Source organism: Talpa europaea (assembly GCF_964194135.1).
Source record: "Talpa europaea genome assembly, chromosome: 14".
Taxonomy (NCBI): domain Eukaryota; kingdom Metazoa; phylum Chordata; class Mammalia; order Eulipotyphla; family Talpidae; genus Talpa; species Talpa europaea.
Window position 1 is genome coordinate 46,118,097 of NC_140082.1, and position 26,573 is coordinate 46,144,669.

The 26,573-nt window shown below is 39.3% G+C and overlaps 1 protein-coding gene across 2 annotated transcripts in view; it reads right to left on the reverse strand.

Annotated features, from left to right (window-relative positions):
• SIPA1L2 (signal induced proliferation associated 1 like 2) overlaps nucleotides 1–26,573 on the reverse strand; it is a gene marked incomplete at both ends in the record, with an annotated part of 106,938 nt that overhangs the window by 49,678 nt on the left and 30,687 nt on the right. For both annotated transcript variants that reach the window (XM_084254175.1, XM_084254174.1), the window contains 3 exons: nucleotides 12,266–12,540; nucleotides 16,092–16,668; nucleotides 19,447–19,604. In XM_084254175.1, the coding sequence (XP_084110301.1) occupies nucleotides 12,266–12,540; nucleotides 16,092–16,668; nucleotides 19,447–19,604 (1,010 nt within the window). The remainder of the gene's footprint in view (nucleotides 1–12,265; nucleotides 12,541–16,091; nucleotides 16,669–19,446; nucleotides 19,605–26,573) is intronic.

Below are 26,573 nucleotides of genomic sequence, written 5' to 3' on the forward strand. Positions count from 1 at the left end.
ATCAAAATCAACAAGCAACTATAAACCAGAGACACACTATGGGGGGGGAGAGGGATTAGGGTCAAAATAAGGGGGGTGGGAATTGTATGGGGAATATAACCAAGATGAAAATGCATACATTGTGCAAAAATGAAAAATGGTGTAAAAAATATATAAAATTAAATAAAATTAAAAAAAAAAAGCAAATGGGTAAACAGTCATGGTTTAGCAGAGCAGAGGAAGGCAAACCCCAAAGGGGAGCACAGAGGAAGACGAGAGGACCACTACCTCTGCACAACCCCAGATAGGAATAGGAACAGGAAGTAAGAAAAGAGGAAGCTTAAGAAATGGGGGTTGTTGAGAAAGGAGTGAACAGAGACATTCCACCCGGGGGTCCACAGGCTACTGGCTCTGTCAGTCAGTAATCTCTTTCTTTCTCTAGGGGGTAGGAGCAATGGCCTAGGCAACTCATTCCCAAAGGATCTGCCTCAGGGCGATAAGGCAAGCAGAGGGGGGCTGAGAACACAGGTCTGGTAAAATTCTCACTGGAAAAGCATCACTTCCTTTTCCAAACCCAGTTTCAGAATGTGTATCACCCCGCAAAGATGAACAGGGACCTTCCTTTACAGAAAAGACAAGCTGATGTTAGCCACCCAATGCGACCCACTACCCAGCTCTATCTATACTTACAGAATAAGCAGGGACTTTTGAAATTTACAAAAACGATGGAAAAAAATAAAATATTCAGTAAGACAGTTGGAAGGTAAACGGAGGAATGCTCCCCAACAGTGACAGGAGAGCAAAAACAAGACAATGAAAGTACAACCTGTGCCTAATATCCACCTAACACAGGTATTAGAGAGGCAAGAGAGAAAAAGGTGTGGAGGACACTGTTAAGAAATAACCTAAAATTTTTTCATAACTAAAAGATACATACAACTAGGTCAAAAGTCACAGAGTACTCAGTAAAATGAATGAAAAGGTCTGCATCAAGAGACATCTGATTACTGGGAGAGGCGGGCAGGACCCACATAAAGAGCTGGAACACAGAACAGCTCTATTCTGTTCAACAGCAACACTGGATGAAAATGACATCTCTCTTTTTTTTAAATTTTATTTTTATATTCCCCATACAATTGCAACCCCCTTATTTTGACCCCAATTCCTCCTTCCCCCGCACCCCCCTCCCAGTGTCTCTCTGGTTCATAGTTGTTTGTTGATTTTGATTTTTTCTTTCTTAGTTATTCTTTTTCCTGGTCCCTTATTTAGGAGCACCTGCACCCCTATGTTTATAGCAGCACTATTTATAATAGCTAAGCTTTGGAAAAAACCCAAATGCCCCAAAATAGAGGACTGGATCAAGAAGATGTGGTACATATACACAATGGAATATTACTCAGCAATCAAAAAAGATAAACACATGCAATTTGCAGCAACATGGATGGAACTGGAAGGGATCATGCTCAGCATAATAAGCCAGAAAGAAAAAGAAAAATACCGGAAAATGACATCTCAACTGTCAAATCAATAGCTCTTGGCTCTTAGGACACAAAGAGAGGAAGATCTTAAAAACAATGTCCTAGTCTCTGCCTTGGTTGGCATTGCTACATTTTGAAAATAAAAGAGGAATGGCTATTTACAGAGAGTAAGGTCGTGATGATCTATCGCATTAACCTTACATTATAACTTTTATTTTCACTCTCTTTTCCCCAAAGCAAAATTCATCTCTGATCTAGACAAGTTTAAATTACTCTGGACTTACTGAATGTGTTGGTTAAATTATTCATCAAATTTAATTAAGTCTAGATTTACATTGTATTGTATTTTTTAATACAATAAATGCCAAGGCACTACAATTTTTACTCAAGGACTTAAATTGTTTCCAAGCATTTTGCTACAGAACTAAATGCCACTGAAACTACTTATTCACCCATATGGCCAATGACCTAATTAGAAATCATAAAGATGGATATTATAGTAGATATCAAAACATCAGGAAAACCTACTCTTATCTGCCACCCTATGGCGTGCTCTAAGCCAGTCATTCAATGTTCAGGTAAATCCCGGGCTTTGGTGCCCAAAAGGCTGCAAGTGTCCAAATTGGGCTAGTCAGGGAATCTTTGAAAGAAACCTACGACAGGTAAAGGCCCTGGGATTCTATTTTGAATGAAAAAATATGAAGTGTGAATCTTGTGGACCAAAGGGCAATTTGCATTTCCAGTGCTTGTTTGGATTACAGCTTACTGGGTTTGGTTTCAAAGGAAAAATAAGGCAAGGGAAGACAGATGGCTGAGTCGTGTAAAGTATTTAATTCATGCTCAGAGATTGTCGTCTTATTAAAGATGCTATAATTTAGCTTGGATCTTCAAAGAAAAACGTTCTATAAATGCATAATCATGACTAATATTTGAGAGTGCTGACAAAATCTTGTGCAATGCATTAGGATGAGGAGAGTATCAGGGAGGGATGATTTCATTTCCAACCTCTTGCTCAAAGTCATATGTAAATGATCTTCAATACTGAAGACTGGCATGCTTTTGCCCAAATAAAAATCAGTTAGTCCTAAAAGAATGGCTTTACTTCAAAATAAAAATTAATTTTGTTATCATGGGACACTTTTATAGCAACTACTCTTATAAATTTGAATTTTGCTTTGTTTACATCTATGACTAAGACTTCAAATACCACTAATTATACCATCTAACCTAGTCAAACTCACTTTTGCTCCATATGTATGAGGAACTGCTTGAAGGGCACAAATTCAACAGCTTTTTAGGGAAATGGGGGAAGTACAAAATAAGGATTACCGTGGGCCTACAAGGCCCTCCTGCTGTGGTGGGAGCCTGGTGTTCTCTACAACCTGCCCTCACACACACTCTTGTCTGCTTCTCAAGCAAGTTATTCTAGCACCTTTGTATCATCAAACCCAGTGGGCTATGAAGGGGCACATAGGAACTATTTCTAACTAATAAGTAAAGGGCAGCTGAAACTGAAATTGACTAAACAAAGAAGTCTTAGCAGAAAAAGACATTTCTGTAAAGTGAACTGTTAATCTTTTAATTTAGACATCACTCACTGATAAATGTGTTTGGCTTCCTTTCCATATAACAAATCAAGTCAATGGATGTGAATTGTATTTCCAGCTTCTGGCACATCCTGCACAGTGTGCTTGCCAAAAGGAGATACTCAAAGATAAGCCTGCTGGATTATTTACATGTAAGCATGTTGATTTCCTCTTTGCTCAGTAACAAACATGCACATCATCTACTTAGGCTTCTAATTAACATGCTAAGTAGGGGTCAATAAAAACTCAGTTTCAGGGTTAAAAACAAATGTAATATGTAACACTGCTTGTCTAGCCCATGACTTTTATGGGTACAATCTCTCAGCGTATATCCTGGAAGGCAAAACATTTCGTAGACTAAGACAGTCATAAAAAAAAAAAAAGTGCTAGTTAAAAATATGACTACAAAACTTTAAGAATTACTAGTTCCATTATTTGGAGCCCTTGGAGAACCATACATTTTACTACTGGCTCATCTGAAGTTAGTATTGTGGACTTCCTAACATGGTTTATTTCTGTATGTGGGACATTCACTAACTTAGTCATATGCACACTCATTAGCATTCTCTCTTGCTTCTCACTGCTTGAAATAGGGGTTCCCACCTGCAGATTTCTAGGTCTACAGCTGCTACTGTGGCTAGAATGGAAATGGTATCCACTCTGGTTCAGTTAACAGGCACCCACACCCATTGATAAGCATGGACTTTCAGACACACCCACGCAAGTCCTCAAACTGGCAGCCATCAGGCCTATTCCTTTCAATGACACCTCGGGTTTCCTAGCAAAACACTCCATTTCCACTAGAATTTGGACCCTTGACAGTACTATCACTGCTGTACAGACTGTGGACTCAGTACCAAAAGATCTCTTCAACTTCCACAGACTGACCATCAGCGCCAGCACTGTTTCTGCTTAGCTAAACTGTTCAGTTTTCTCTATTCACTTCCAGCAGGAGGCTTCGCTATCAATCAGACTGGTGTCCAGTGTAGGGGTGGTTTGGGCTCATGGCTCAAACACCAGACCTGTCAGTGTATGGGCAATGGGCAACCTCTTTGGACCCATGTTTCTTCTCCTTTAAGTAGGGTAGCAACAGCACAGGGTCTGTCAAGATTAAATTGTATGAAATACGTAAGCTTCCTAAGTGATAGCTTCACAAGAAAGAAGTCAGTCACAAAAATTATTAAGCAGCAAAAGGCACATCAACTTTCACAGATGTTTTTTCTATATCTATATTTTTAGAACTATGAAAGTGTCAAGTTTGACTTTATCTAATAACAGAAATATAGAAAATTTTAATCTCTTTCATGTACATTTATCTATAGGAGAAAAAAATCATGATCCTGTTATTTTATTCTTTTCATCTCCTATAAGTAGAAGGCGTGAGTTTACGCCACTTCAAAACTGAAAGGGGGAAGAGTCCTAGGTGATAACAACCAGGAATCATTCTTTTGAAGAGTAGCAAGACAAAGCCAAAAACCTAGAGAAATGTGAATGTTTAAAGGAACAAGGTACATTTTTAGCAACAACAACAAAAAAAGCAATTCACAAGCGAGCCGGACCTAGACAGGGTAAACCACTGACCAGGCAGTCCACAGCTTAATGGCATAATTGTAACCTGCATTTAGTGTACTTTGAAATTGTCTCTTGTTTTTAGTTTACTTGGTTGCATCACAAAGAACCTTTAACTGAACCCAATCATCTAAAAAAAAGCTTTACAACACATTGCAAGGCTATCTTTTACTTCCAGTCTACCACCTGCCTTGAATGCTACTTCACAACTTTCCACGTATACAACCATATTAATTATATAAAAATGTTAGAGCTAGCACAAAGGAAGTCTCCAATTTTCAGAAGAAGCGTGAGGAAGTTTGGAGAGGTGGCAGCGCTAAGCAATGACAGATTTACTCTGCTTTCCAGAACCTCCAAGTCCTAGCTCAAAGTGTTCTTTCCAGAACACTTGGCTATCTCCTTAGCAAACTATCAAAGATCAATTATTTTGGCCCATGTCATGTCATATTTTTCACTAGTTGTGAAAAGGATCTTTGGAAACAAAAGCAGATAAATCCCTTCAAAGGAACTACCTGCTTCTTTTATATTATGCACTTCGTAAAAGGACCTTTTTATAGCCCTAGGGATTGAAATAATCACTGATATTTTAATCATTTTAATGTCTATTATGCTAATAGCCTGCTAATAGCTAAAAGACTCCATCCAAATCATCCAACAAGGTGACAGGGGTAATTGATGCTTATTCTCTTGCATCACAAACTCTTTTCTTTCTGTTGCATAAAAAAATCAAAAGCTTCCAACAGGGAGATAACCACATTGTATAACTACTTCCTGGAAAGGTTAGGACAGTGTCATACACAAAATAGGTACTAAATGAAATATTAATTCACCTTTCTGAAAATTTTCTTAATTTAAAGATAGAAATAGACATCTAGACTATACAGAGAAAAAAAGACATCTAGACCATAAAGCCACTTGACCAAGTCTTTGAATAAAGGTCTTGCACTGAAAAGGTGAGAGCCATATTAAGTAGGAAATGAAGCTGTTTGGTACTGCATAATGATGGATTTCCATTCCTTTCCTCCCTCACCAGACACCCCTGTGAATTGTCATTACCCACTGTACCCTAGCACCCATAGAGAATTTGACTTTGATAAAAGACGTTCAGAAAGTTCTTGATTAAGTCAACCACTTCCTTTTTTTCTTTTCTCTTTGCTGAGAAAGTTTGAGGCCAGGAGTAACATTTTGTTGCATTATATACTGTACTCCATATTTACACACAGAACAGAGTCTTAATAGCTATTTGACGCCTGATTTTTGATGCATATATTTCCATGAGGGAGAATATCTCTTGGCTGTCCATTTTCACAGCATGGTGTAACTTGTCAAGTGTGAAAGTTATCTGCCTAACCGAATGCTCATGCTTTACTGCCACCCTTTGCATTCCTATCACAGTGTTGGTAACATACAACATTTCAAACTGCAAAATAACATGGGAACGAAAGTGTACATTATTAATTGCAGAGGGGAGAGCATTTTCTGCTCTGAGATACTTATTATCAAGTAATAAGTTGTTGCTATAGTTTGAGAAAAAACATTTTTAAGTGATTTTTAAAATAGCAAGAAATATGAACACCAGATAGACACAAAGGATGGCATGAAAGTGAAGATTACACCTGTCCCATCTGCTGTTAGCACTCACCACTGTTTCTGGCACAAGCTAGTTAAGAGTGAATGAGCAAAAGAACAAATAGAATCAATGAGCAGGCCTAAGGCAACCTACCTAATATTCCTTCTATAATTCAATGTTCTTATTTCAAGGAATAAGAGATAATCTGAACATTGCACTGTAGAAAATGGTCGGAGGACTCAGAATAGTGATGTAAACTTCAGTTTATTCTGAGACCCTCAAGTTCTGTGTGTGTGTATATATATATATATATATATATATATTTTTTTTTTACAGTTCACATAATTCATTACTGGAGGGCTCGTAAGATAGAGCTATTTTTTTTCCTCCATACAAATAAATTGGAAACCTCTAAACCTCTTCGAAAACCTCAGTTTAGTTCAGAATTCAGCTCATCTACTATTTTGTATTATGCATATAGATAATCTACTAATCTGACAAAACTGAGTTTTCCTTCCTATTTCTACTTACATGTCCTCCTCTGTGCACTTCAGGGAGTTGGATGGTTAGGCCACAGACAGTAAAACAAAAGACAAGAACATAAAACTGCAATTTTATAGAATGATGAGAGAATGACAATTTAGATTCATGGCAACGTGAGATAATTTCCACTGTTTTGCATTATACAGAAAAATATGTCTTGGATAGTATGTCAACAAAGTATGAAAAATCACACAAAACAGATGTACCACAGCAAGGAATTGCATTTCCATTTTTATTGGACATATTTACTAAATCACTCACATTGTATAACAACTCATGCATAATTCTGATGAGCTATTTCCTTTATGTTAGCCTTTTAAGTTGATGTGCTTTCTTTAAAGTGACATTGATAGAATGCCAGTCACCTTTGAAGGGTAAGGGTGAGGGCCATCCCAGCCCTTGCAAAACCAAGGAAGAGCTCAATTAAGTGTCTTCTTCTGCAACTCTTCTTCATCTTGGCCACTGACACCGTCTGCTTGGGAAATACCCTTGCTACTTTTAAAACCTCATTTCCATTTGAAGAGTGCTATTCCCAAACTGCTTTGTGCCACTCATTCTCAATCTATATGAATTCATTCCCAGATCCAATCCCAGCACGAGACCAGTTAATAAGCATTCCCAAAGGGCACCATCCCTTTCTTGGTGTTTTCCAGAACTCCACAAGGAAAGCAGGAGGGAAAAAACAGCTCTGTCTCCCTTCAGGCTGAGGGAGAGCTGAATTACCATCACCCTTAGGCTTGAGAAGAAGACTTCAAAATGCAGGGTGGCTTTTGATTCAACATAAATACTTTTCCAACTAAACAGTTCATTTAAGCCAGCAGCTTCTGAGTCATAAGCAAATACCTTCTGGCCTGCGGACAACCAGAAGTGAGTTTATTAAATGACAGGTCTTTCTTACTGTTGACAGGAGCAGATGGGCTCCAAGGCGAATTATTTCTCCTTGGACAAAAATCAAGCCGATAGACGGCAAAAAAATGAAATGAAGCAGTTTTCAAATGATTATTCACAATGTGTAGGAACATGGCAATATTTTGCAATTAATTCATCTGGTCATTTTGGTAGTCCTTATAGCTTTTAAGTTCAAGACAACTTAAAAAATGTATACACTCATGCACATACACATACACAGGAGTCCATTATTTTGTTTCCTCCCTGAAAAGCATCAGAAGTCAATTTGTCAAAGAATTCAGAGGTAATTTGTTATGCCACAAATCAAATATGCAGTTTTAGATGAAAGCAGGTCTTTGTCTATTTCACTTTAGGAGTAATGATATTAGGCAAGGTATTGATATTTTAAGATATTTGCATTTTAGTTTTCAAAATGAATCCAATAGTACCCACTTCTCCTTTGGGCCCTCCTCGACAATTTTTTTAAAAATCTAGTAATACAGAAGGCTAAACGTGCTTAGATCAGAGATGAAATTTAATGTGATGATTGGTGCAGTCTAAAGTAAAGGGTGGTTATTACAAGGATAACTTCTTGTTGGGTGCAGCTGCCTGACATCAGCAAGAGCTTTTATCAGGATACCCAGACAGTCATTGGCAGAATGAATCCCAAGCTAACAAAATAGGGATTCAAAATGTACAAATTCAAATTCACAGAAAATTGGAAGACTGCACTGAAAGAATTTTAAATGATACATGCTAAGTTTAAAAGCTTGGTGACTTGCAAAAATGTGAGTGATGGGCCTTGCCAATTTTGGAGTGTTACTATCAGGCAAATAGCTAATTCTAATCCTGGCTAAGGTTGAAAATGTAGAAGACAGTTATTCCAGATTAATCAGCAGGAAAATCTGTATCTTCAGGGAATGACATTAATGAGACTCTGAGAAAACAAAGGCAAAACTCTCTAGCTTCAAGAAGAGAATTTGCATTTAAAACAAAGAAAGAATTATGTGCAGACTAAGACAGATAACATGTCCTTGAGTGGAAAAAAAAAATTACAGCTGGAACTTTTAAAAGGTAGTTTTGGTTTGTTTTAGCTGAAAATCAATTCAGTATTTAAGACATTCTATTCTTCAAAATCATATATGTTCTAAATACCAAACATAATGAGATTAACATTTTTATCCACTAAGATATCTTGAAAGCTTAGAGAATTTTGTAGTAAGCAAGAGTAGGCCCAAACTAGAAATATGTGAAAAATACTATTTTTTAAACCGACAGGAGAACATGCTAACATTTGTGTCTAATTCTACAGGAATAACCCCAAGAATGGTGGTAAGACTTGATATCTAAGATTTATAAATCTATTATTTCTACCAAAAGAAGAGAGAAATCTTACTGTATGAAAAAATTTCTAATAAATGCCTTAAAATATATTTCAAAAAACTTTTCCTTTAACTTCAAAGACCCAAAGGGTTTACATTTTGTCATATCCAAGTCTTGTTTTTTTTTTTTTAATAAGCGTTTATTTATTTATTTATTTATTTTGTTTGTTTGTTTGTTTGTTTGTATAAGATCCAGGGTACAGACCAGATGCGCGGGAGGGTGAGAGGATTCACCAAAGACAGAGCGGGGAACAGAACAGGCAGACTGACGAAATACACTGCTGAGGGGAGCAGCGGGCGAGACAGGAGAGGTCTGCTGCACCATGTGGGATTCTCACTGGCCGGCTGGGATTGAACCCATGCTGCCGAGGCTGCGGACAGCTTTACCGCGTGGCGTTCAACTGCTTGTGCCACCAGGGAGGCCCTCCAAGTCTTGTTTTTAATAAAATACTTCTTGTCTTTGATTTCTCTGTACTCATGCAACTATGTGTGATTCATGGGGTACTTGAGGAGCAAATGGATTTAAGACAGAAGCTGGCAAGGCAACAAGAAACATACTGTGTATTTCCCATGACATGTGATTGCTACTCTCAGGAGGATTTTCAGCTCCTTCCACCTTTATTTTGTCAGATTGTTGGGCCGAGATCGGAAAGGAGGCCACATAAAATCAGCTGGGGGGCAAATGGTAAAAGAACTACTAGAAGCAAGCATTTACAAAACCTTGCACTTTAACCAGAGATGAAGGTAGCATACCACATGTTTATTTTCGAAAAAAATAAAAGATCATGGTTTAAGATCACAGGGCTGCCAATATGCAGCCCTAGCCACAGGTGGCTAATTAAATCTCAAGTAATTAAAATGAAAAATTCATTCCCTCCATCGCACAAGTCACTTTTTTTTTAATATTTATTTTTTATTTATACAATAGCTGGGTTACAGACCAGAGGTGCAGGTGGGTGAGAGGATTCACTAGAGACAGAAGGGGAGCAGACAGGAAGACAGACCAAAAGCACTGCTGACGGGAACAGCGGGCATCACAGGAGAGGTCTGCAGCATGTGGAATCTATGTGGGAATCTCCCCGGCTGGCAGCATGTGGAATCTATGTGGGAATCTCCCCGGCTGGCAGGGAATCGAACTTGTGCTGTAGAGGCTGCGGACAGCTTCACAGCACTGCGCTCAATCCACTGCACCACTGGGGAGGCCCACAAATCACTTTTGAAGTGTAGGATGATTACATGTGGCTTCAGTTTTTAACAGTATGGACAGAGAACCGATCAGTGCAGACAGTTCTATTGGAAAGTGCTAGCTCAGAGGATGACAAAAGGAGGTGGAGAAATAGGAAGAATGATCTCAGTGACCAGAGAAATAAGTCAGAAAGTGGCTGTTCATCTTTGAATAAGAATTTCCTTTGGAAAAAATCCAAATGGGGCTTTCCCTGGTGGCGCAGGCAGTTGAGCGCTGGGCTGCGAAGCTGCCCACAGCCTCTGTAGTGCCGGTTCGATCCTCAGCCGCCGGCTACGGTCCCACATGGCGGGAGAGACCTCTCCTGCCGCCCGCTGCTCCCCTCAGCAGTGTATTTCATCAGTCTGCCTGTTCTGTTACCTGCTCTGGCTCTGGTGAATTCTCTCCCTCTCCAGCACATCTGGTCTGTACCCTGGATCTTGTATAAATAAATAAGTAAATCTTAAAAATAAAATCCAAATGGATATTCTAAAGTTTAATATATATTTTTTAAATGATTGGGGTGTTGCTCATGATGGACAAGGTCAAGTGCTTTCCTTTAATCTTCATGAAAGCAGCATGTGGTAAGCAATAGCACAGTCTCTAACTTACAGATAATAAATGAGACTTAGGGAGAGCATGTGGATTATCCAAGATTACAGGGGAAATGCCTGCATTCCAAGCATACTTGATCTCTCCAAAGCCAGAGCTCTTAAGGTGACCTGTAGGAACTCCTTGTGAGATGACATAGCTACTACCATCAGACATCTACGCTATGAAAGTGGGTCACAGGTGAGTAGATGGCTTGTTCTTAATTTACAGTCTTTCTTGCTTGGTGTAATACTTTTTTGTTTTGTTTTGTTTTTTAAAAATTTATTTATTTATTTATACAAGCACTGGGTACAGTCAGAAGCGTGGGAGGGTGAGAGAATTCACCAGAGCGAGAGCGTGGAGCAGAACAGGCAGAGTGACGAAGTACACTGCTGAGGAGAGCAGCGGGCGTGGTAGGAGAGATCTGCGCACCATGTGGGACCCTGACTGGTGGACGGGGATTGAACTGGTGCTGCAGAGGCTAGGGGCAGCTTTGCAGCCCAGCACTCAACCACTGCGCCACCGGGGAGGCCCTCTAATTCTTTTTTGATTTTGAGTATGGTTATTTTCTATTGGCCATGGAAATGTACCACTTTTCAATTTAATTCTATTGCTACTGTGCTTCCAATCACCTGTTAGCTTTCAAACCTCTTGTCAAATGTTTCTCATCACAGCTTATGAGATTGCCCCAGATCAGTTCAACTAGAATAAAATAATATCCACACACAATATTGTTGATGTTCCAGTACTACTTCAGATAAACAGGTATTGATCTCTTACATATCCTGTGAATCATCAAATGGCTTCAGGTTACGGAAAGCAATTCCAGCAGAGCAAAGTATTTAATCTGCTGAAGGCTGAGCTATGTTAAAAGATCTTTCCTCTAATACATAAGTCTCATTGGTCCAGGTGAACCAAGCAGGTGCTCTGCTCCATAGTTTAAAATATCTCAGTTCTTACATGGTCAATGTCCCATTAAATGACATCAAAAACTGTTATTTGTCATTTATTATACACTAATAACTTTTTCTTTTTTTTAAGATTTATTTATGCATACAAGAACTGGGGTACAGGCCAGAGGTGTGTGGGGGGTGAGAGGAGTCACCAGAGACAGAGTGGGGAACAGAACAGGCAGATTATGAAAAACACTGCTGAGGGGAGCAGTGGGCGAGTCAAGAAAGGTCTGCTGCGCCATGTGGGTAGCTCCCTGGCCGATAGAACTTGTGCTGCAGTGGCTCCGGACAGCTTCATAGGTTGTGTCTTAACCCCAGGAAGGCCCCTACACTAATAACTTTTCTTGAAGTTCATTTTAAATTACTCTAATGACTGATATCCAAGCAGCTCTGATTGAAGATGCACTTGACTACGTTTCTGGAGGAGCTTGCAGGGACCGTTAGGACAGATCCTGCCTTGGTGGTCAAGAAGGAGCACCCCCTGCTCAGCCCCCTGTGCCTTACCTGCGGGGCGAGCCATCGTCGTGCGGCTGGATGATGACCACCTTCACGGTCACGGAGGTACGGAGTAGGTCAATCATCTGCTCATGGGTCAGAGTGGCCACAGCCACTTTGCAGATCTCCACAAGGCGGCTCCCCTGGCGAAGGCCCGCCTTCCAGGCAAAGCCAAAGGGTTCCACATCTGCAACAATTCCTTCAAAATTCACATGGAAGCCAAGCTGGCCCAGCCCGTTCCTCCTCAGGGTCATTTCCACAGTCTCGCAGCCTCTCGTCACTATCTAAGTGGGAAAGAAACCATTAGAGACGCCACAGCGGAGACCCCCACACGACAGTGCACCCACAGAACTCTGTGCCTACCTTTCCCCTTGGTCCCCACAGAATCCCCTCTAGCTATCCAAATAACCAGACCAGGACACATTTCTATCCAGAGTCCAGCAGAGTGGACATGGCTTCAGACACAAAGAAAACAGCAACAGTGAAACAATGGTTTCATTTGTCAAAGGCTAATCCAGCCCCGGTACAGGAGTTCAGCATTTTCCTTGAAACCACTAACCTTGAGCTTGAGCTTGTGCATTTAAGACAGACTCTGAAAAGTCCTTCCTCCCCTTTGTAAAGTCAACTGATTTGTCTCTTAAGCACATCTATTTCACAGTGCAGTGGGAAAAATACAGACTCCCTAGAAATCATTATAAGCTTCATCAGCAAGCAATGAAATCTAATAATTTCATTAAAAACTCCTAAGGGATGGCTTGGAGACCTATCCCTAGGATGGGTGCTGGATGGGCAGCAGCAGTAGGTGCTTTTGTGCACTAGGCCTATCGATAGCCTGTCCTATCCTCTAAGACTCTCCAGGGCACTGACTGCCCTTGCTGGCCTGGGGGGGTGAGGATGGGTGAGACCAAATGCAGGCTGGCCAGCCCCACCTCTCGGCTGCTATGGATAAGGGCAGTGCATAGGGTGGCGCTCTGCAGACAGCAGAAAAGGCCTGTGGCTGCAGGCTGCCACTGACCCATTGGGCCTGTCCATTGGGGGCATGGGTAACACCAAGCAGCAGCATTTTCAGCATCCTTACCTTCTCCAAGAACATGAATGAGTCTACAGCTGTGTCACAATAGGGACATGAAAGAGAACAGGTGTATTGTACTTTCGGGCCCGCCAACATTCCACATCCTGTCCCCAAGCCTTTCCCCCAAAAGTTCTCATTGGGAATAACTTACATACATTGAAAGAAAAATGCAGGCTCACTAAACTTCATTTGATGACTGCAGCATCACTTATTTGTGGGAAATTTAAAGTTGGGAAGAATGATACCCGAATTCCCAAAAGCACAGAGCTAATGTTTAAAGTTTCAGTTTAATAAATGCTCATTTCCATGAAACCTGCTCTGCATACACAGATTCCTATTTAATAAGACCTATGACTGCAAGTGCAGCTGTGGGACTGGGGCTGCCTTGTGTGCCCCCCGCGCCCCCCTCCCCCCGCCCTGTCTGAGGTTTCCATGGTTACCAGCACGGGTACACACACTGCCAATCAACTCCTCCCAGACACACAGGACAGTCTGGGGTGAAGGAATTGGGGAAAGGGATTGCTGGTTTTAGTTAGTGGCAAAGTTTTGAAAAATCAACATTTCCATGGTTATGAACCAAACTACTTCAAAATTGTTTGAAAAAAAATTCTGTAATATATGCAACCTGAATAAATTTTCCCTTCACCTCTTTTTAAGTTGTCTCAACTAAGCACCCCTAACAAAAGACTACCTATGAAATGTGTCCTGCCTTCTTTTGATTATTAGTGCAATTTTCCATTGAAATTTGCATCTATACATCAGACCAAAGAGAGACTGGTCAAGCATTTCCTGTGTCCTGCATGTCCTGTCTCTTTTGTTCATTTGCTGCAACCACCTGGCACCACCCCTACTTTTGTTTGTTGTTCTTTCTTTATCCCTTCTGTTTTTTGTTTCTTTAACACTGACAAAGGCTGAAAGATGATGTTCTCCAGGTATTTGGAATTCCTCACATATTTACATGGACTTAATTATCACACAAAAAATGATGGCATCCTTCGCATGACTGGCTACTTAATTTCCAGGGCCCAGTACAAAATAAAAACATGGTCCAAAGGTATTCAGAATTCCAAGATTTCAAGCGCAGAGCCTGGGTCTTCTGAGAATGGGTCTCTATGAGAATGTACACCCATGAAGCTGGCCAGCCCACCCAGTCCCTCTGGTCTTAAGTTTTCATTCCAGCATCACAGAACATACATTGAGTTTACCATCAACCAAAGAGAACTCATTCCCAGTATTTGTCCGTGATCTGCCATCTTTGATCTTTGTTGAAACTGGCCTGTGCCAACCATATGTTCTAATCATTCAACAGTCTTTGGGTTGCTTGTTTGCAATGTCTCCTATTTCAAGCCATTATAAACAAAGAACATTTCCTCAATATATTCCATTCATTAGGCACCTGAGTCACATTAGCAATACAGTCATGTGTCTAGGAAAATGGTAGGATGGGGCCTATGGAACAATGAATGTATGCGAACCTATGGGTAATATGGGACATAGATTTTAATGTTGGGTTTGTATTGTATTTTCAGGAACACGGACAATGATGACTCAGTGGATCTCCTAAACAGAACAATTTGCAGTATTACCAAAAGTGCAATGTGTCCTGAGACTCACATGGTAACTTAATTCTCCAGGTATATAAACTAATCACATACTGACTCATTGCCAAATCACATCTATGTTTGAACACATCTACTTGATATTACTGCTGAATACACTGAGGCCTTTTCCTGTGAATAGTGTCTGTGAATGATAAAATTATTTCTCCAAGGCTAGAAGACACTGACTTGATTGTGTTGTCTCTTAAACATGGTCTCAAATAACAAAGGAGTGATTTCTATTTGGTGGGAGGAAAGGGGCAGGAAATGAGTATAATTTCTCTTTCTTTCATGATCTATAATTGACCTAAATCTTTTCTAATGAATGAAATCTACATCCCTTTGGTGGAAGATTTACACTTGAGAAATCCTTTTGTCAAAACAGGCTTTGTTCTTATATTATATTTGGTTTATTCCTACAGCTCTGTTTGTATATTCTCAAACTAAAATCTGCATCTTCCTTTGTTAAAATTAGAAGCAGAAATACACTGTGAAACACCAGGCTTTCACCAGGGGATCTGTACTAAAAATCACTCTCTCTTTTATGATTGACTTTTTTTTTAAGTCTTTCAAATTTAATGGGTAATTCTATAAAATCTCATTATGAAACCATGGCTGGATGAATAACACTTACTTTGGCAGACTAAACAAAAATGTCTATATTTTACATATATCTAGAAACATATATATGTTATATAATATAGATATTCCATGCACAGATGTGCACATCTATATATGTGTGATATACCTATGTTTGTGTGTGTGTGTGTGTGTGTAGAGTTGAAGTTGTGAAGACTTACTCACACAGTCAACACCAATTTTGTGCTCATAATTTCCCTCCAGTCTTTACAAATAGACATAATATCTAGACAATTCTGTTTTTCCTTTAAATACTATAAAAAAATATATCCTGATGTTCACACTCAAAAGTTGGCCTAACTTTTCCAATCAATTTGTAGTGGGTTCTTCTTCACCAATCAAGTAAGCAGAAATTGCTCAAAAGGACATGGCACTTAAATTTAAGCCCTGTAGTCTTAAAAAAGAGTAATTCATTTTCTAAGTGTCAATTATGAATTCTGGAATAGTGGAATTTCCACTAGGGAAGCTATTATCAATCTGGGATTGAAGGTCTAAGGAAGGTGGAAAATACAAAATCTCTACTTACTCCTAATCGCTGAACAATTTCTCTTATGTCTTCAGCACAGTTGTCCACTGAAGACAGGAGGATACATTCTCCTCTTTCATAAAACACTTTGATGCTCACTAATCCAGATGTCCACCCAATGACATCTCTGCAGGAACAGTTAAATACAACGTTCTTGGAATCCTTTTCAATCAACATTATAAATTCATTGGAAATTCCAAGAAGACATTCAATGTCAGCTGACTGGCCAAAGTCCCGTGCTATCACATGCCACATGATTGCTCCAACGCTAAACAGATGGGCATCCTTCCTTGGCTTGATTTTCTCTTTCTTCTTTGCACCCAGTGTTATGAAGCTGAATTTCACAGAGGTATCCACTGTGGCGGTCGTGACAAAGTTTTCTGCCAAGTCTTTCAAGTACTCTTGCCTTGTTCGAGTGGCCATTGCTCGAAACTTTTCTGATTTATGTGCTGCGTTCTCAGCATTGATAACTTTTGCTAAAAGGAAGTCCCGAAATACAGCTGATTTTGGAAAAGTTACGCCTTTGGGAATTGGCGGACCAAAGGGTGGTACGTCTTTTGATCTAGAAACTCCAACACTGAGGGGGAAAAAAAAGAAAAAGAAACAAGATGAGCTGTGATATCATAATATTTACTTTCAGAACTGACATACTCCCATACTTTAGACTTAAAAGTCATCTATTTTGTTGCATCTTGTTATGCTAATTTTTTGATATATTTGTGAGCAACACTTTTTAAACTTAGTAGATAGGGGTGTTGAGGACAGAGGTGTGGTCGCTTAAAATTTGGACGTTCAGGTCTTAAGCCCTCATAGCTGGGAATGTAATTGCATTTATAGATATGGTCTTTAAATGAATGAATAAGTTAGATGAGCCTGTGAATGTGGGGCTAATCCAGCCTAACTGGTGTCCTTATAAGAAGGTTGCTATCTGCAAGAGAAGAAGCATGCTCAGAAGAAACCAAGCCTGCTTGGACTTAGAGCCTTCAGAACTGACTCTATAACTCCGGTCTGGTCACCACTGAGAAAGACAGTGACACCTGCACCAGAAGAGAGGTCAGCCTAGATGGCTGCTTGATATCCACTGTTACTAAAAGCAATGATCATATTTACAAGACTGACATTTTTCAAGTGTTGCTTTCTTTTTTAAAGGAAGTGCTCATATGATCACATTTTGAAAATTTAAGTGACAGTTTTTATGGGAGTAAAGTTTGAAGGACAGATTAAACTCATTTATGTTGTAATATATGCACTAACCCAGCAGGCAATATGGGGGGACATGACTCACATCCTCAGAAGGAGGTCCTAAAAAGGTTATAGATGTTGAAGTGGTTTAGGAACCAACATCATACTTGACCCACGTTCCATCATTAGGATGGAACTTCTAGACCTTGTAGGAATTAATGTGTCCTCACATGTAAACTCTTTTAGAGAGATGTCTTAAAGCTCATGCAAAAAACAGTATTTATGGGGATTCTCCTGAAGTGTGTTAAGGTCTACCCATCTTTTTCAAAATGCATCCCTGGATTAAAGGAACAATCTAGAAAATAGTAGACCTGTACTGTATTTCATCATTTCCTTGGAAATGATTCAAATGAATTTATTCTGAAGAGTAATTTATTTTGAAGAGTATCATACGAAACAGATCTATGAAGTGATATGGAAAATGTGGGCACTGCAATCTCATTCCACGTGACAAAGTAAATGCAGCTTCATTAAATGTGATGGAATTGATCTGACTACAGTGTTCTCAAAAGTTCTGGTTGATTCTTCGAGGCACACTCGTGAAGGTTTTGAGCATGATCAGTGTGAATGTTATGAGGCATTTATAAAAATCTAAGGTACACTACTGACTTTATAGTTGGAATCTCATTAGTAACTGATAATTTGGTGACAACACTGTGGTTTCTTAAAAATCAATGATGCCATCTCTGAATGATTGGCACATGCTTTCATAGAAAACTTCACACAAAATATAATTCACTTTTTTTACTGGCAAGATACTAGTTTCAAAAACATCCCTTTTGAGTAATTTATTAATATAAGAAAACCTGAAAGAAATTAAAAAATAGACATTACTTTTCCTTTAAGCTTTTTTTGTGCTAATGAACCCTTCATGACATAAGCATAAATTAAAAATACAAAGTATTTAAAAATACTTAATTGGACCTAAAAATAGCAGCCAATAAAATAACACCAAATACAATAATGTCCCAGACTTAAGTTTCCTAACTACTGGCAAGATTCATTTAAGATCATTCTTTATAACTACCACTCATCGGTGCAATCTCAGAAGAATATACCAACTGACTATGTTTGCACAAACATTATCTCTTTTAAACATCTTTTATACAGAATATCTATTTTACACTTTAGATATAGTCCATACATTTTTAAGTAGCTCTAAGTATTTAGGCCAGAGGTCTTTTTATTAAAGAGAAAATTAAGTGTTTTATTGAGCTATTATCCATACCCCATCTAATTCACCCATTTAAAATGTACCATTCAATAGCTTTTAGGATATTCACAGTTGTACATCTCTCACGATCCAATCAGGAATATTTTCATCATCCCGAAAAGACACCAGGCACGTATTCTATTCAGTACCCCAGGTGTATAGTAACTACTGAGGGAGGAAACATGTAAATGTTCCCATCAATTCCAGGTCCACTGCATTAGAATCGCACAGAGTGAGGCCAGAGAACTATTGCCTTTAACGAGCTGAGCCTGAGACAAAATTCAGGCCAAGGACCACTGGCTTAGAGATGCTCTGTAGCTCCGCCATCCGCTCATGGCCCACCATGTGCGCTCCCCCAGGGCCTGCAGGCAGCTGAATGGCAACTACTGTTTTAAGATGATAAAGGGAAATAACCTTTGATGAGTGCTAGGAAGTCTAATGGGTGTTTTGCATAATTTCTGCTCTTTATTCATTGTAACTACACATTGAAGTAGGTACTATTATGTTCAATTTTAAGAAAATGAATTGAAGACTCAGAAAAATAGAATATTTTGTCCACAGCACCATGATGAATAGAGCTGGATTCCAACTCAACTCAGAGATAAACTCTTTCCCCCATACCCCACCAGCATAAACTTCCAGCAGGGGCTGGATGTAGTTTTTTAGGGCAAATGGAAAGAAAGTTTAATCTACAATTCCAAATTGCTTATGCATTTTTCACTTTTTCATAACAGGAAGAAACAATTATTTCTAAAAGATAGTACCTGAGTAAAGACAGTGGGGAAAAAATTAGGAGAAAAAAGATAATGATGAGGTCACTGGAGAAGGATGATATTATGGGAAAAGCTACTCTGCTAAGAAAAACTTGGGAGAATGAAAAACCAGCTACTACCGACTCACCTATAACACACATTTTCGGTACATGGATTATGCACTTTGACTATGACAAAGACGTGTTGAAAGTGGGACCGGATGCTTTTTGGAGTAAAAGGCAACGCTCCAGGCTCTTGGAAGACAATGGTCACGATGTCATTTCCTATATGCCTTTTCCGCAGAAGCTGTGGTCAAGAAAGGGAGCAAACAGAGTTACAAACAAGGTTTTCTGAAAAATTAAATATGTTAGAGACAATTCACTTCGCGTTCAATTTAATTTAGAAAAGTAGAGTCACTCTTTGGAAGTTACTGTTCACAAATGTGGCCCAGGAAAGGCAAAATGGGTTGTGTCCAAAAGAACTAAGGAAGGAAAAGGCTAAGTACTTAAGTTTGTCGCTTTAACATGCAACAAAAATATGGATTTTTTGGTGGCTAATATATTCAAACGAATGAGGTGAAACTTGGCCTTTTAAATTAATTCACAAATACAAAATAGCATAGGATTAACTACTGGCAAACCCAGGAATGTGGAACCTTATATAGTATAGGAGACCCAAAAGCTCCTGCACCCCAGAGCAGGAGCTTTTTATAACAAGCAAATTTTTGAAGGTCCTCTGCCACCCACAAATGTCCCTTTGCTCCCAAGTTTCTCCCAGACAACACTGGTCTCTGCTTAGATATCACCTCACCCAATAGGAACTTCCTCAGCACGCCATGGTGGCACTGTACCCAGACACCTAGGCCTGCTGCTCTCACAATAGGTGCCATACTCTGTCCTAATGGCTGCAGCAGGCTAATGTCCTGTTTCTCCTGCATCAGGTTGCAGTGGACATAGGGCAGGGATATATCTTCTCGATTGCTGATTTCCTAGTTTCTAGATGCCCAGAACATAACAGACACACAATACACATTTGCTAAGTGAATAAACAATTGATATAAATATAGAATTATAGCCACATAGCACCATACCCAAAAACTGTGAGTACCTGAATACACACAGAGGTATCTACCTCCCAGGTGTTCTATACATTTACGCAAATAAAGCCACAGTGATCTGTGCTGACAAAGTTTGTGATCTCCAGTTTCAATGGGTGCAATAATCCTTAGGAGCTGGTGATGTCATCGCAGCAATGGGATAATCTCAGACAGTAAATCTCTCTTTACTAGCCATAACACAGACAACGAGCTTGTTCTTCAATTTATTGGGCGACTATAAACACACTTCACTACATGAGCGCTAAGTTCAACTTTTAAGACCTTTCAAACCTAGATACAAAATGAATTTCATTGTCTGGCCCCTGACTTGTGACTTGGCATGATAAAAGGCCTAGAAAATCGGGAATGAAATGTTCATTCTGCCCAAGTTCCTGACAGCCCAGTTACATCACTGTTTCACATGCTGGAAAACTCCCACTCAAACCCCACGGTTGAAGTTATAAACACATAAAAATCATCTTAAGAGTGGCTTTGAAATATGTATTAGTATACCTTAATTATAAACCCAAAGAGCCATCTGTAGTTTTAAAAATGTAGTTCTAGTTATTTAAGTAAACTGCCATTTCAGATGCATGTAAAAAAAAAAAAATAGCAAACTAAATCCTATTCACTGTGTATATTTCCTGGGATGAAAAGAAAACAGAAGCTAGGATAAGTGTCTAAAACAAACATCAAGGGACAAACTGAAAACTGTACTAGGCTAAGGTGGTCTCCCCTTGTTTCCCCAACAACCGAAACACTTGGTTCACAGGTTCCGTCACAGAACAAGAGGGATTCAGTAACAAAGGAAGAGATAAAAGAACAATGCCAAATCACCTGACATGGCAGTCACAGATTCACTGACTACAATAGTTTATAATCTGCATCCTTCAATATCCTCAAAAACACAGGAATTCTCCAACTGACAGAAGAAGGGGCCCCCAGTGGCAAGGCCATGCAGCTCCTCCTGCTGAGTGATGGCTGAGTGAGCCACCTTCTCCTCCGCAGCCCTCTCAATGAAACACCAGCACAGGCAGGACTCCTTGTCAGCATTTTGTGGCTGTTGCTGCTGCAAGGGCAAATTGGACAGCTCTTCCTACCCTCTTCTTCTTGCTCCTGGGAAGATGTAGGGTCCAAGTCTATCTTTCCCCACAGGAATATTCAAAGCACAAGTTACAGGTAACTTTAAGGAAAATTAGTCACCTTGACAACATATCAAACTGCTTTTATCCCTTTCAAAGCACATTCGTTTGCTTTGGAGAATGGGCCAAAACTGTTTTTAAAACTCTAGTTAATTTAACCATGGTCACCAAATAAGTTTTGTAAAAAAATAAAGTGTACCCTGGGGAGGGGCAAGGAGATACATTAAGAAGACTTCAATCTAAAGCTCTCTGAGGGAGAATAAACTAAACGTTAACACTGTCTGTTTACATGCTTAGATTTGTTTAAAGTCTCAAGAAATACAGTATCTGAAAAGTTAACAGAAGTATTATTTTTTAATTTCTGTCCAACATCAATCAAATCATCTAGTAATTTCTTGGACTTCCTGTATAAAGGTGACTTTTTTTTCTGGTGGTCAATGAAATTCTGCATAATCAGAGCTTGGAAATGGAAAGGAAAGGGTGTGGCAACCAATGAACAAATGCAGCCCAGCAAAACATGAGGGCAGGTCCCTGGATTACCAAACACGTCTGGCGCTGTTTGTTTCAGGAATGAAAGGGAAGATGTCTTCTAGGGCTAACTTCTCCTTTCAAAACATGTGAAGCTCATAACACTTTTCAGTGCCTAGAGAATCAACTCAGTGTCTTCCACTGGAAGAATGAGTTAATAAATATTGCATTAGACAGATTTACATAGTCAATTCTACTACATTTCCAATGCTCGATTCAAGCTGTGAAACAGGAATAAGCTCTTGTTATGACAAGGAAAGTGAAAATGTGATTCTTCACCCAACTCTGTGGTAAAACGCGGACAGATGCTACAGAAATAGCAACCTTTGGGTTTATTCTCATTTCCTTACACAAACTTCAGAGTTGCACAAGATCTGGTTTCCCTGGGTACAGCAACAATCCCCAGCAAGTGGAGACAATGGCCAGGCAGCTGCAGTGGGGTCAGAAATGGCATAAAGTTGAACTAGGTCACATCTACCAGCCTCCTTGCAAATGGGTTTCCTTTGTTAAATTCTTTTTTTAACCTGGTGAGATAGAAGAAAGTATTTTGCGCCTAATTCTGGGGTAGAGGAGGGAACTAGGCCGCACAATTTGAAAGGGAAGCAGTCGCCATGTGGTGCGGTGTCAAGTCTAAGAGTCAAGTCACTGAGGGGAAGGTTTAATTTGAAACTGGAAAAGGCAGGTCCCCAGAGAGTCTCTTGTCTTAAAAGCAAATATGTGGAAATTTACATCACTTCGAAGAGAAAACTCCATCACTGAATGATTATTTTACAAGTTCTGAAATTCAAAGAGATGAACTCAGAGCTGAGCACAAAATTAAATGTATCTACATAAAAAAAAAAAAAAAGTCACATGTTCTGGATCTCAGTCCTTGGGTTGGAATCAAAAAGCCCTGTCAGTAGGAGCAGGGCTGATAAAGACTGGTTTGGCCTGATTCTTCAGCCCCTTTCCCTCCTAGACAGCCACCACCTTGTCCCTCCAATATGACAACTTGTTTCTTCTACTCAGGCACTTTGCATGTGTTAATCCCTTGCTTGGGAAGTTTCTCCCCTTTACACAGAGGCTCGCTTCTCCGGAAACTGCCCTAATTCTGCATGCATGCACACAACACACACACACACATACTCCACACAACCTCTCATATGATTTCCACTCAGAAGCATGTACCGATGTTTGGAATTTCACTTTAATTTTGAAGAGATACCTAGGGTTTCCTATAGAGACAGGGAAAACGTGAATTTGAAATAATAGTCTCAGTAATAGGAAAGAGAGGAAAATCTACATATATTATCACATAAATACAAAAGATATTTGCTTATAGAAGGAAAGATTGCCACTCTTCTCCCTGCAAAAAGGCAAATTTGAATTAACTACTCTTAGGTCAGCAAGAAAATCAAATCAAATTTAATTGTTGTTTCAAAGATTCAATGCTGATTTATGGCTTTATATAACCAATAGTTAATAGATAAAATTAATTAATAGACAATATTAAATATATAAAATATAAATATTTTACCAAGAGCAAGAGTAAATGTACGAACCAGTTAAGCAAGTTTGAGTATTTTATAAATGGAGAAACAGGTAATAAAGAATGTGGATTCTTAATGATTTAATAATAATGATTTAATAACAAAGTAAAAATAAGAACAGGATTATGCAGATACAAGCAATTCTTTTCTGACACAGGGCAACACCAAACCTTATGCTAAGCAATAATTCTTATTATCTGGAATGTGTATAGCAATCTTATTTAGGGTGTGGGAATAAAGTTAATAGTGAAAAACTGAATAAGCACATTTTTCTTATAAAATATTCTATATTTACAGGTGAACCCAAGTGAAGTCAGGACCTGCAACACTTAAAAGAAGCAAATTCCTCTAGTATGTGAATGTTCATTAGCAGCTTCAATGAGGGACCTAGGGAAGTAAGTACAAAAACTCTTTAAGGCAGGGCCAAACCTCTCTCTAAATCATGGGAAGGAGTCCCCACCTGTCTCAAACCTAACAAGCTATATCTCCATTGCTCTATAGATGTCAAGCCTATTAAGATGCTGAGGTCAGCATTCTTCAAATGGAATCTCAGAAACCTAGGGATGTAGTCTTACTCTTTAAGGACCTCCATGGGGCTTGGATATCCCTTCCAAGCACAGCAGCTCTAACTTTATGCATACATTAAAAAAAAAAAGTTTTCTATGTGCCAGGCACTTTTATGTGTTTTACATACTTTGCTGGAAGAAAAGCTTTCTCTGCCAAAGTTGAAGCTTAATTTGTGGAGTGCTTTCCACTGCTAACATCTCCTGAGAGCCTAATGATGATTTGTCTACAGGGCAAGCAGAAGGGAAGAATTCAGGGAGATAGCTCTGGGATCCAGAGAAACCTATAGGACTTCATTGAAACACTCCAAGAGTGAGTTTTCTTATCATTTGCGGATTCTGGCTAGATTTTCTTTGTAAGCGTCATACATTCCAAGGATTGAACTCTTTTGCAACTGTGGTGAACTCTCTAAAAGCTTTTAATTTATCTTGGAATCAACTTTCAGCTTGATTTATTACGAGAACAAACACGAGAAATTAGATCTGATGGGGACGAGTCTAGACAGGTTAAACAGTCACAAATACCATTGTGCTAACGAGGCCAAGGTTATAGGTACAATTCATGTATAGGCCAGTTAACTTTGCTAAGTTTTGAGGTCTCAAGCTGCAGTCATGAACCCAGCCAGTCACTTCAGACACACAAGCCTGTGGCATTAAAAGTTGTGGGCATGGCTGGGTTGGGTGAGAGAAGTGGAAAGAGCCATCACGGTACATACAAGTGCGGAAAGTCCATGTGACAAGATTGCACAGTGGCAGGAGTTGTCTACAGAGGGGACAGTCTGCTGACAACTAATGAATAGCAAACTACTAAATGTCAAAGTAAACAGTGTTCTGAAAGTATTGATAAATTAGGTCCTTACCTTCTTAACTCTTCAGGCCTCTGCTTTTCATAATAGATCTTTGGAGTAAATAAAATGCAAATGAACTCATCTAAAATGCATGTGCTCTACAGCTGACAAAGTGTAAAATAATCATCATGATTGAAACTCACTGGCACTCTTGTGCCATTCCTTCAAATGCTTTCTATGTATCAACACATCTAATTCTAACTAGTTTCTAAGAAAGGTTCATTAATTCATTCAAGAAATAGTTATTGACTGCTTACTACATTTTGAGTATGGCTCTCAGTGGGCAGGAACACCTCAGTGAGAAAGAGGTGAAAGTTCCTGCATTTGGGGATAAAAGAAACTAAAGCAGGTTAAAAGTTGCTCAAAAATTTCAAAGCTAGGAGATGGAATTCCAGCCCAGGAAGTGTAGCCCAGGATTCTTGTTCTTTTTTTTTTTTTTTTTTCATATTTCTTTATTTATTTATTAAATATTTTATTTTATATAATTCTTACATCTTTTTTCATCTTTGCACAATGTATGCATTTTCATTTTGGTTATATTCCCCATACAATTGCACCCCCACTTATTTTGACTCTAGTCCTTCCTATCCCCACTCCTCCCCGCCCCACTACCCAAAACCCACAGTGTGTCTCTGGTTTATAGTTGCTTGTTGATTTTGATTTTTACTTTGTATTGATTACTCTTTTTCCTGATTTCTTATTTAGGTTTTCTAGATTCCTGCTATGAGTGAGACCATCTGGTATTTTTCTTTTTCTTTCTGACTTATTTCGCTGAGCATGATCCCTTCCAGCTCCATCCATGTTGCTACAAACTGCATGTGTTTATCTTTTTTGAATGCTGAGTAATATTCCATGGTGTATATGTACCACATCTTATTGATCCAGTCATCTATTTTTGGGCATTTGGGTTGCTTCCATAGCTTAGCTATTGTAAATAGTGCTGCTATAAACATAGGGCTGCAGGTGCCCTTTGGAATTACTGTGTCTGTGTCCTTTGGGTAAATACCTAGGAGTGGAATCGCTGGATCATATGGAAGCTCTATGTTTAGTAGTTCAAGAAATCTCCACACAGCTCTCCATAGTGGTTAGACCAGTTCTTAACAGCTACATTCCTCTACTGAAGATTTATTTCAACCTAGACGAGGAAGGTCCATGAATCATAGGATTCTGAGACTGAGAGAGAGATTCTGTCTATCACCCAGACCAAATATGCTTGTGTGTCATAGGTACCTGTTTCCATGCCCATGGAAGGGTTTCTCCAAAATACAGAATTCTTCCCCTGCGAGCCTGGTGCTAGCCTAGAATTCTCAACACACTGCTCCAGCAGCTGCTGTTGATCACCAAGACCACCTCCTCATTCTACAATGATCCAATTCTTGAGACGAAGAACCTTACCCAAGGCACAAGGCACATGACTGACTGTGCTAAGTTCGGAATCTAAGTTTGCTGACTCTTCTTTTCCAAGTTCACTCAATCCCTTTACATAATGATTATTTGTCCGCATAATATGTTTACAGAGATTTCCCAAAGAACCACTTATAATACTTAAGGGAGCAGAAGAGTCTTTAT